At 38.0% G+C, this 12,896-nt stretch overlaps 1 protein-coding gene across 1 annotated transcript; it reads right to left on the minus strand.

Moving 5' to 3' along the window:
* Positions 1 to 808: 808 nt before the first annotated feature.
* LOC126846928 (leucine-rich repeat-containing protein 24-like) lies at positions 809 to 5,813 on the minus strand. The gene has a single exon (XM_050586826.1). It carries the CDS (start codon positions 5,419 to 5,421, stop codon positions 3,481 to 3,483), a length of 1,941 nt encoding a protein of 646 aa, XP_050442783.1. The 5' UTR covers positions 5,422 to 5,813; the 3' UTR covers positions 809 to 3,480.
* Between the last annotated feature and the right edge of the window lie 7,083 nt (positions 5,814 to 12,896).

The raw sequence follows: 12,896 nt of genomic DNA on the forward strand, positions 1-12,896 counted from the left end.
GCTATGCAACGAGGCAGGCACCGCTGGTATAAATGGACGTTTTTTAATTGTGACGTTGTACATCTATAGATCTTTCAATTGATCGTGCACTCGTTAAAAATAATAAAATGGAATATATTATTACTACCTATATATTGTATATTATACACACTACAAGCAGATTTTGTTGTTTGTGTGTGTGTGTGTTTTTTATAATAGGTAGGTACTGTGTATCTATCCAAATAATATTTGGTTTAGTTATTTTGCATAAACGAGCCCATGTGTTTGTTATGTTTAAGTTTTGCGGTTGTGGTGCACCATCCGCTCGCTTATGTTTTAGTGCTCGACACAACAAAAACCGTTTCGTCCAACAATATCTTTAGGCGTTTTTAAGGGATAATTTTATTCAACAGGAACACGGGGAACGTCGCGAATACTCGGAAAATCTACAGCACCGACCGTGATACATATTATACACAGTTAACGCTATTAGCCTAAGTTTGCAATCTACGTCAGAGTATAGCTGCTGCTATTTTTGCGTTAATTTTGTACGGAGACAAAAAATTAAAACCAATCAATCGACAATCGAATACATTTTATACGAATAAAAAGCATTATATAATAATATATTATATATTGACATCATATCAACTGAATGGACAGTAAAATATAATATATTTATATATTTGTTTTATAATACAATATCACAATGTCATTTATATATATATAGATATATATATATATATAAATTATAATATTCAGTTTGGTATATAATTAATAATAGAATTTTTTCGTCAAAAATATTAAACAAATTTTACAAATTGGGGTATGTACATAGGGGTATTATACATGCATATTGTATTGTATATTTATATAATATATATATATAAAAAAAAAAATAATAATTAAAAAGTCTTAACGCGAGAGCAGCTCAAAATAAATAAATAAATAATTAACAAAAATAATACTTCTTTGGCAAAATGCGTTACATATTATGTAATAATATCGTAACCGGTGATTTTTGGGCAAACAAAATAAAGCTGGCATATAACTAGATAATATGTAACAACAATGATGTTATTATTGTTATGAATACATTTTATCTTTGGTCGTCTTGGGCAATTATTAATGTCTTCAAAATACTTGTATTTCTTTTTTTTTTTGGCGCAACCGGAATTTATTTTCAAAAGGGTTAACTTATTCGAATTCACACGTACAATACTAGCGATACGCTGAAAAGCAGTTAAAGGACTTGTCTAGTTTTTCAGAATTTTTTAATAGATAGCAGTAATTTTAAAAGGTGTTTTTTTTTTAATTAACAGTTGTATTAATTACTTTTAGGACATGACGCTCCACTGCAACGGACATATTAATAATACCAAAGCTCTCTTTGAATAACTATCAACAACAAAAACAATAATAATAATAACGGCATGTTTCTTTTTTTAAATCTAAACACCTTCTTTTTAATAAAAAAACAACATTTATTAATTTTTTTTAAAACCCTATTATTTTGTTTTTCAATGTTTATAGATTTTTCTAAAAACATAAATTTATAAATTACCGTATGTTTAGCATATAAATATTTGTTTTGTAGTAAAGGGTAACTGATGTATTTACATACGCTAAATAAAAATGTAAAAAAATAAATTAACGCTAAAAAAGGCCCTTTCTGCAGATTCGTGTGAAGTGATCGTTTCGTTAACTGCTAGAGGTATTTGGAATGTTCCAACAGGGGTTAACACCCTTGGCTCACCCCACAGGTTGCGCCGCTGAATCTACGGCAGTGCAAGAAGACGGTCACTGTAGGAATTTTTTATCGTTAAAAATACTGTGTCGGTAATTATTTTCCGCCGATAAAAATCACGTTAATACTAATTTGATCGACATCTATTTCTCAACAGCACACCGTTCTAGCCGACGTCTCCGGTTAGGTCCTTAAAGTTTTGCATAAAAGTTTAAACCGCAGCACCGAAACGACAAAAACGCGGCCCTTAAAAACCGAGCAGTCTGGCGACCCCGGGGTTTTGTGCTTTGTAAACTCGAGTTTTGAAAACTTTATAGGCCGCCCGCAGTGCCCAAACCGACGACGGGTTGGATGACGCGAACACGTTATTATTGCGATTGCCGTTATTATTATTGTTGTATTACATTTTCGGGACAAAGGTGAGACATAATATTGTCTTCGAAACGGCGGCCCAGAGGGAAAAGTGTGCGCGACCACATCAAACGGAAATAGGTAGGTAGGTAGGTACTATTAATATTGTAGTGGGCGCGCAAAAGAATTGGATAAGGTATCAAGAACACAATATCGACCAAGTACAGTTGCAATTGAGAAACCAGAGGTACAAAACAGGCGAATACCTACTAAAAATACATGAGAGATGCTGGCCGACACCATATTTTGATCAGCCGGGCAAATAAAGTGTAGGGTTGAGGAAAAAATAAACGACGATGGTTTAAAACCGAGAGTTTTCCATATCTATTCTTCGTCACAACGCTCGCGGTGGTTTTTTTTTTGGCAGTGACGAAAAAAACATTTTCTCCAACCCGAGTGCACTGATAACAAAAGAGAGAGAGAGATCCGGCGTTAAGTACTCAATCCCTTTGCGTTTTCGTTTATTTCGGTGGTACAGTCGTGTCTGTATACAGTCACTGTACACTTCTCCCGGACGGTCGGTCGACAAAAAAAAAAAAAAGGAGTGTCTGTATTTATACACACAAAGGGTGCCGAAAAACTCACCCCATCCGGTAGAGCACGGACGGCGTTTCACAGAGAGTCCCGGCAACGTATCACACCATATCGACAAGTATAAAGTACTACAACACACTATACGCCTTTGAAACCGCACCGTTATCTCGAAAGTCACAAACGAAAATTGATTTCACCGCTGAACTACCGGCGGTGAGCTTCTGGACGGTTTCCAAGAGGGAAAAAAAGAAAAGAAAAAAGGAATCGCTTAAGATCGGCTCGGGACGAAGAGAAAATAGATTTTACAACGTAGAGCGTTTGTTTAGGATAAAAAAAAAAAGCAAGGACGGGCATCTTATGGGTCGTTAAGAATAAAAGCCGTTTCGAGATGTCGTCGATGACCGGTCGAGGATAATATATATATTTTATAGACAACTATTTGTTTTCCTATTCTTTTCAATGTTTTCGGTAGACCTTACGACGTCGGCTCGACTCGAAAAAAAACATTTTGGGGAAAATCGCTCAAACTATTTAAAGGGCAATCGACTCCACGTTGTAAACTTACGGATCTGAACGTATAGTACCTACTCATTCCTGCAAACCTGAATAATATTCGTTTATAGTTTGATGCAGCCGGCACGCGCGTGAATTGCCAAAAAATATTATTAATAAAAAAAACGGTTAGGTTAGGTATGCCATATTATAAAATTCTAATCTTAAAACGGTACAAAATACGGTAAACAATATTAATATTTAAGTCTGTTTTACTTTTTTCTTATTTTTTTATTTTACTAAAACCGCAATTGAGATCACACGTCGGTGCCGCATCCCTCTTGGTATCCTTCGTCCGGCGATCCTTTATTGAGTGCTCGCTTGAGTGCACTCAACGGTGGCATCACTTGGACCCCGTGTTTCCACACCCTCAGACTGGCGGCTTTTGGATCGACCGTGGACGTCGGCGACACCATCGGTTCGTCCCGTGGCAGTGGTGGTGGCGGCGGCGACTTCTCGATGATCGGCGTCCGGTCGCTGCACGTCGCGGCCGTAGCGGCGGACGCAGAATCGGACGACGTCCAAAAACTCGGCGAATACAGGCCATCGTCGTCGGCCGTGCGCCGGTACTCGCCACTGCCCGACCTCGGCCTCTGTTTCTTGAGCGACTGCTGCTGACGGTACTGCTGTTGTAGTTGTTCTTGTTGCGACGGGGCGTCCGCTATCAGGTCCGGGTTGGACGGTTGACTGCGGTAGAGCATCGCCCGACCGCCGTTGGCGTCCAGCACGTTACCGCCAAAACCGGATTCGTAGTGGTCCGTGGTAAATGCCAGTTCGGAGAGCTTCGGCCGTCTGGACAGTGTCGCGGTCAATTCGGCAACGCTCGCGGTGGGCACGGGTTGGCGCACGACGGCGGGTCGTCCGATGGTGTCGACCGGCGGCAATGGCTGCTGTTTGATTACCGTGACGGCGGTACCGTTGGCCGTGGCCGTGGCCGCAGTAGTAAGCGGCTGTCTGGGTTTGCCGTCAGCGGTGGACACCGACGGCGGCAGTCTCTTGATGCGTACTAAAAGGTAAACGATGACCAACAGTATGGTGACGATGAGAAAAACCAAGAACACGCTGAGGCCGGCCACCTGCCCGTTGGCCAGGAAAGCCAGTCCGCCCAGTCTAGTGACGACTAACGTGAAATTCGCTTCTGCCCGACCAGCCCGGTTCTCGGCCACGCACAGGAATAGCCCGGAATCGGACGGCTGCACGTTGGTCAACACCAGCGAACTGTGACCCGATCCTCTGTCGGTCATGAAAACTCTTTGGAACGGGCCGAACGCCGAGTTATTGGCTAACGGCCGACCGTTCCAGTACCAAGACACTTTGGCCGCGGGCGACGAATGTACCCGACACGTAACGGACGCGTTGTCACCGGTGGCCGCTTCGACCGTTGGATCGTCTTGCTGGATACGCGGCCGACACGCGAAATCGTCTTCGTGCAGCGACGAAAACGTCCTGTTCGTCACACGGCCGGGGCCGGTGGCGCAAGACGGGTCGACGATAGTGGGTATGTTGTTTTTAGTCAACCACACTTTGACCGGTCTCATGTTACAGTCACAGTGCCACGGGTTTTCGTGTAGTTCGACACCGTGTACTTTGTTGAGCGACTCTATCGTACCGGCCATCAGTTCGGTCAGCCGGTTGTTATCGAGCTTGAGCGTTTCCAACCTCTCGATACCGACAAAAGCGGTGGCGGCCACGGTGCGGAGTTCGCAGCCCGACATGTCCAACCTGACCAGGCCGACACAATTGCGAAACGCTTGAGGCTCAATTTTTTGGATGGGATTACCGGCCAGCGACAGCTCTCGGAGCAACGGAACGTCCTGGAGCGTGGCCGACGGCACGGCAGTAAGCATATTCCGGGAAAGGTCGATTTCCACAACGTTTTTGAGACCACGCAACGCTCGGCCGTCGATCTGCCCGATCCGGCAATCGCTCATGTACACCCGCTGCAGGTTGAGCAGTCCGGCCCGGTAGAACGCGTTGGCCGAAAGAATCTGCAGGTTGTTGCCCGACATGTCAAGAACCTGCGTGGCTCCGTCGATTCCTTCCGGTATGGTGATCAACGATTTGTCACTGCACTCGACGCTCTGTTTGCCGCTTTTCCATTTGCACGTGCACACCAGCGGGCAAGTGTCGCCGGACACCGCGATGGCCGCAAACAAAACGACCGCGGCCGCCAACCATACGCGACCACCGTTGGTCATTGCGGTCGCCGTAGGATTTAAGCGAAATCACCGCCAGCGCCGCTGTGTCGGCCGCCACCGTCACCGCCATGGTCGTAATTGCCGCGGTGACGGATGAAACCTTTTCTGGGGCGCATCGCCCGGAAGGAAATAATTATAACGACGCTAAAAACTTTGAAAATCCACTTCGGTACGTTTAAAAGTTATCACTCGGCACGCACACCGTAAGACACTGTAAACAATTTATTTTTGTGGAATACCCGATATATTGTATGCAAATATTATTGGGCAAATAATATAAACACAGTATTACGATACCTAGTACAACGCAACAACGCGCACACAGAGAACACACCGCGCGTACGGGCGACAGCGAATAACGACGACGGCATCCGACGGTCGACAGGCACCGACTGACGGACAGGCCGGACGAGCAGTACGCGTATGCCGGCGGTGGTGCTGCCTTCGGGCCGGGCCCCTCGTAGCGCTATCGGGTGGCCGGTCACCCAAACACCACCGCCGACACCGTTGTACACCTCGTCACCGCCGATCGACGGCCACCCATGGATGGAAGTCCTTAACTAAGAACAATGGGTGCTTGTCAAACGCAAAACGAGAACAAGAGGGGACGGCAGTGCACTTTGACAAATGAACGATTTCGGCGCAAACGAATTTTAACGTTTCGCGGATATCGATGATGAAAATTAAAACTTTTGTACACCAATCGAGGCACAAATAAAATTCTGCTTCACTAAAAATATTGTCAAATTAAACCAGGTCGTGTTGGAAACATATTTTCTAAAAAAAAAATAATTAATTAATATAAGAGGCTCATTTTTAGTTTTCATTAATCGCTTTACAATATTGGTTTTTCACAATAGGTTTCTAACAAAACATGGTTAAACTTGTCAACATTTTAACGGGACACCTTTAGTTTTAGACGATGGAAAACGTTTGTCCATAATGAAATAATTATAAAATAGTTGCTCCGCGTTTAAGTTTAAGACGATTTCGCACTTATGTGCTTTCAAATTACTTACAAACTCGACGTAATCAAAACTTTCTTGTATAATATTATTTTGTTTTTCAATTGCAAAATTTTCCCCCGACGAGAGTGAACACAATATGTGTAAAACGTACCACGCGGTATACACGAACTATGTGTATGTAATTAATTGTTAGTGTTTCTTAGCGGTGTGTCAGCGTTATTAGTCGTTGCCACGAAACGATGCCTTCCTGATCCATTGCAATTTGCATTATCTTATTTAAATAACGTTTCTCTGGAATTACAGTATTCTGTATTATACTGTGCTCTATTTTCTCGTCTGTTAACTATTTCAAAACTCCTATTAGTGCGTGTTGATGTTTCGGTTTTGGCAGAGTTCTCGGCTGGTGGCGGATATAAATTATAACGCTCATCAGTTTTCTATGCTTTTCCGTTGTGTTCAAAGTACAGACACATTACTTATGACGGCTAGTCTGTTGCAGTCGTCTAAACTCGTATTCTTGTTCATTGATGGTAATTGTATTACTAGTATCCAAAAATGGTAATTTTGTAACAATCTAACAACATTTATTTGTATTGTTACAATAGTATAGCACACGCGAACTCGATTACACAATGATAATAATGCGTCTGAGCACAAACGAAGGGTACCGTTTAAAAACAAAGGGTTATAAGTCGATAACTTTGGGGGCATTAAAAATAGAATAAGACAAGTACCATTTATAGTGCGGTGTTTAAAACGGAAAACGTCGTTGTCGCCGTTTATCGGACATTCACGGCACATTTAGCTGCCGTCGTCGAAGACCACCTGGTTTTTGTGCCGGTCTCTTTGACAAGGCCGGAGGGGGTGGACAGGGGAAGGCGGGGGAGAGGGGGGGGTGTCGGTCGGGACAATGGGGTCGTGCACGGTGGACGGGCCGAGGCGATCTGCTGAATGGAGAAAGACGGATTGCCGTGGGTCCAAGTATATATACATATATATATATATATAGTATTATACCGATTAAAACGACTTATTTGACCGTGTTTTGTATACGAGATAAGTACAGAAAGGTATGTAATGTATCGAGGTTCGTCGGTACCCGGAAAACAGTAAAAATAAAATAACAATAACCACCCTCTGTGTATTTCGGTAAACGCGCCCCCCGGGGGGGGGGGGGATTCCGTCAGGTCTCTTTCATCTGACAAAAAAATAAATAAACAGAGATTGAAACCTATTGAACGAACGGACGACAGTTATTATTATTATTATTATTTGACACAAAGAAGTGTCGTAAAAATTAATCCGTTAAGTCTGTTTTCGCAGAGCAGTAAATAACGGCGTTAAACGCAAAACGCTATTCTTATGTGTTTTAATACGTTCGAGCGTTAAACATTATATAAGTCATAACATATTATTATGTATACCGTTAACGGCCGTGCCCTGATGGCTGGTTATCACTCGTCAACCATTTAGGTACAATGCCAAGAGTCGACAAAGGCGACGTTCGAAAATCACGACTACCGTAAATTTTATTTAAGCAACATCTCCCCCCCCCCCCCGGCATCGACAATAACAATAACACTAACCACAACGACAGCAGCAGCAGCCACTGCTCTAACACTATAATATAGTAACCACTGTCGTTGCGGAAATCCGTATAATATTATAACAACAATAATATGTACACAAGACCGTACTTTCGGCGTAGGTTCGGTTCCGGTCGTGAACTAAGCGGTTGTAATAGTCAATGTCGGTTCAAACGACAACCGCATAATATTATAGGCAAACCGTTTACGCTGTAAAAAAAAAAACCGCGGCGGTCGTCACTGTTACTATGATAATATATAATATATTATAATCCTTTCTTATAGTACAATAATATAATATCGCCTCCGGTCATAATCGTTTTGATCTATTACGGCCAACAATATATTGAACCGTCTTTTATTCGGTTAGACCGTTTACAAGTGCGTTAAAACTTAAAAAAAAAACAATATATGCGCGCATACGCCAGCTAAGTACATACACAACAAAAGGTATTAACTTTTTTATTTAGCATTTACGGTTTTTTTTTTAATTTGTCGGCCCGTCAAAATATCGCATGGGTAACATGGCCGGTGTGGCGTCTACCGATGATAACTATCTGGCATTTTGTCCTCGGTCGTTGAACAATTAATTAATAGTGTATCGCGCTCTGTATATTATGTATAATTCATACACACAATACACGACCGCGGTCCGTTTAGATTACACACAAGTGTTGTAACACTTAACATTTGCACAACTTTTGGACTTGCATGCAGTTACACACTCCCGCACAGTGCAAACGGCGGTAAATCGAAATGATAATATTATTAAATATTACTGTTGCCGTCGATTGCCCAAGAAAAATCTGTATTCAGACAACGCCGCTTATTATTATTACCGTATATCTACTTCACAGGCAGTTGTTTGATTTTTTTTTTGATTTTTATTATTTCTTTTAGTACTTTTATAAAAAAAAAAAAAATATTGTAAACGTGGGACGTTTAAGTTGTTGTCGGACTGTAGTAAATCTTTTCACTTTTCAATAGGGTCGTGATGTATGGAAATTAATTTTCTATTGAAAATACATTTTCCGAACGCGGAAAACGGTCGATTGTGTTTGCCCGATAAACGTATTTCAATGCAAAACCCACTCAATCGGTATGAATACTCTTTATCGTAGTTCAATATATTTATATTCCTGTGAGTATATTTTTTTGTTGTATACTTCCAGGCATAACAAATAAACGGAAAAGCGCACAAGTAGTGTACCCGCCTAAACAAAGAGGGTAGAAGCAAATCGTCGAGTCTGATTTTTCATCATTTATTTTTAAAGGACTTATTGGGCACAAAAAAAGTTTCAATTAATACTTGTTTAATGTCGATAACACGAGGAGTTTATAAATAAAAACTGTAACACGTCTTTTTGTACACCATACGATTTAGATAGATGGACCATAAGATAAGTGGCCAATCGTTCAGTAAACAAAATTCAAAAACAGTTACTTCTTACTGCGTTTACTCGTTCAAATTATTCCTAGAGCGTACCCTCGAAAGTTCAAATAATAAAAAAAAAATAATTTAATTTTTACCAGTGTGATTTTATAGACACTAATACTGCAAAACACCGAGTGCATTTATGTTCCTCTATTTTTGTAATTTATTATTATATTATAATTGTATTTCTGTAATCGATGTAGGTATAATGTAAAATTATGAACCTAAAAATAACCTTGAACTTTATATGAAATGATTAATTTTTATTTTCCAGCTTTGAAAAATGTGTGTGGCTGAGAAGATAAATTGTCTATACAGTAATATATATATATGTTTTTTGTTGTGTCTGGACGATATCTTCGAAAGCGCTGTACCGAATCCTTCAAGTAGTCTGTCTATGAATTCGTACCTGAAAGAAACATTTTTGGGAAATGTGTTTAAAAAAAAATTACCCTTTTTCTTCCCAAAACGAAAAAACGCCCAAAGTCTTATATATTTTCCAACTTAACGACGCTCTATACATTTTTTACAATAGACGAATTACTATCAAATTTACGAGGAATATTTTCTAGTTAAAGTACACTATTAATATACAATCTAAAAAAAATCATCATAAACCCTTTCCTCTGTAACGATCACATTTAGCCAAATCACATGTTGCACCCCCAACAGGGGTGTAAACTTTTTATTTATTTCACTTTCTCAAGCGTAGGTTTAGGATCTATTTGACTAAAGAAAAAGAAAATTAACCATATTAAATTTCTAGGTAGCTATGTGTAAACGAATCGACAGTCAACAGCTGGTATTCGACAAATATTTTTATTCATAGTTGATTTGCCTATTGGTAAAAACGGAAATGAATGATTAAGAAAGGTGGACGATCAACCCAAATCGTATCAATTCTAATTCTAAAAATTAAATTTTCAAAGCATTTTTGCCTTTACAATGCTTGTATTTCTACCCAAATATATTTGTATTGAAAAGGGATTTTATCATTTTCAATTAAAATAATTCCTGGAAAATCCGTGACTTCTAAAATATATTTAAATAAAATAAGTATGAAGATAACTGCAATCGTATCATGTTGTAAAATAATATAAACCTTTTATAATACCTTAATACCTTTTGGTTTATATTTGATTAAATATAATTAATATTATTAATATAAATTTCAATTTTACTTTTATTCCAATAAATATAATTGTCCATCTCAAATAGTTCTACATTTATAACTGTAAATATGTATGAATATAGTTTTACTGTAATCATCAACTATGCTAGTTACGACAGACATTAAATGATGTGTGTATTACACACAAAAACGCCCTTTTAGAGAGTCAAATTTACTTTATTAGCGTTTTTTGAATTTAAATAATTAAACATTTTGATGTTATTAATCAAATATATTCAACGTTTTGGTCAAATTCAAAGTTTAAGTGAAAATTGTTGCCTCGATTTTACAATATGGAATGACCCATATTGGGTTACAGTCAAAGAGGTAAATTAATTTATGGTATTCACGTCCAATCGACAACGTTAAAAGCTATTTTGCATCGGTAATATCGTATACTAGGAAATAACATTATCGGACGTCAATAATGTAAATATCAATACTTCCTAAGTAATCAAATTATATCCTCGCTCTTCTAATGACCATGATACAGACTGTTTTAATGGCGTGTCAGCGTTGGTCTACAAATAATTCACGGCAATCGCAAAACCCTTTCCAATTCAACCCAATTCAGCCTACTGTTAAGCGGTTCGATGAGATATTATGTTGAAAACAATGACAGTTTAAAAGCAAATTTAATTTTCATCCATAACTACAAGAACGCGGTGAAACACTAATGCCGTACAATGTAGACAGACTTTAATCGCATATAAAAACCTAAAATTCTATATAATGTGTACATATTATTACATGGTTGGGGACGTTAGCATTAGGTATCGTATAACATCTCAAGGAAATTTTCTTCCTACGCCTAGTCTTAGGATTCTCCCTCTGACATGTTTCATATAAACGTCGGGCTGGATTAAATATAATTTAAAAATAAATGTCGTTGTCTTGCCGTTCATAAGCTATTAATCAAATCATACTCCCATCTGCTAATGTCACGAAATCAAGTCAATCTGTCCGTATTTATTTGTAAGTAATACCGAAAACGACGTTTTCAGAACGTCATAACTGTCACTATTTATATTGTTGTTACTTACAGAAAACCCCCAAGTAGAAAGCCGAGGCAAATATAATACATTTTAAAAACTTCTCCAAACGAACAATACATTTGTGGAACAAGACCATTTAAAATCACTTATAATATTATTCCTAAATAAGCGGATGATGTGCGATGCTTATACAGAAAAAAAAAATCAATATTTTTAAAACATTGTTAAAATTGTTGTTAATATTTAAAAATTATGTCAAGTCAGGAGAATAAAAATGAAAATTATACCTAAAAAGGGTTAATTAAAATTTGCATAAAAATGTTTAGATATATAAAATACTATCTTATTATTTAAAAGTAAGTAAAACTTGAAAATATGTTTACAATACACAAACGACACCGTGTAAATAATATTTTGGTATAAAATATATAATATATTGCCAAAATATGGTTTTAAAATATTTAAAAAAGTATTAACGTACTTTTTTGACAATATTTTGAACTCGTCGATATTGTTTGACTGTATGAGTGCCTTCTAGCTTAGCATTTATACAAATAAATGCATAATATGTTTTATATAAATTATGTATTTTGCTGTCGAGTAGAAAATGTTGTTTTCAAATAAAGAACAATAAATTTATATATTGTGCAAGCATAAGAAAACAAAAATACTATTTTTTTTGAGTGCAAAAACTCGACAGGTAAAACTAAAATAGTTTATTAGCGTGTGGAGCAGTAGAGGTCTCGAAGCCGTTACTATGTAATGAGTAAAAATATTTCAACATAGCATGTGGTACGCTTTGGATAAGGGTCTAAAAATGTGGGTTTGCGTTCGGACCAATGTTCGAACACATTACACACAACCACACTTTAGTTGTACTTTATTGATTTTCGTAATCAACTATTATTTTTTATACAATTTAATTAATATTTGTCACGCGTAGGTACGATAAAATAATGATCAATAAAAAAAAAACTACCTAAATTAAAAAATGATTATTGTAATTATCGAGTGTAGTGATTATTTATACTTCGAACCGATTTTCTAATTCTAGTTCAAGCATTTACTTTTTACAAAAAAAAAAAAATAAAACGTTAGAAATGACATAATGTATACAAGTTTCCAACTATTTATGTATACAATTAATGGTGATATATCTAAAAAGTATTTTTTTTTTTTTAAATAAATATAAATGTTGAAAATTACTATATATTACAGTTAATAATAATTGACTACCTTGTAATTAACATGGTTATAATTTATCGAAGTATAGTTTGACAGTTAATTTCTAAGAATTTGATATCGAAATTAATGTCTACT

The sequence above is a fragment of the Adelges cooleyi genome, unplaced genomic scaffold, assembly GCF_023614345.1.
Source record: "Adelges cooleyi isolate 19-005CV unplaced genomic scaffold, UGA_ACOO_1.1 ACOO_flye_CR_arks_rails_tigmint_CR_PRNA_9, whole genome shotgun sequence".
Lineage (NCBI taxonomy): Eukaryota > Metazoa > Arthropoda > Insecta > Hemiptera > Adelgidae > Adelges > Adelges cooleyi.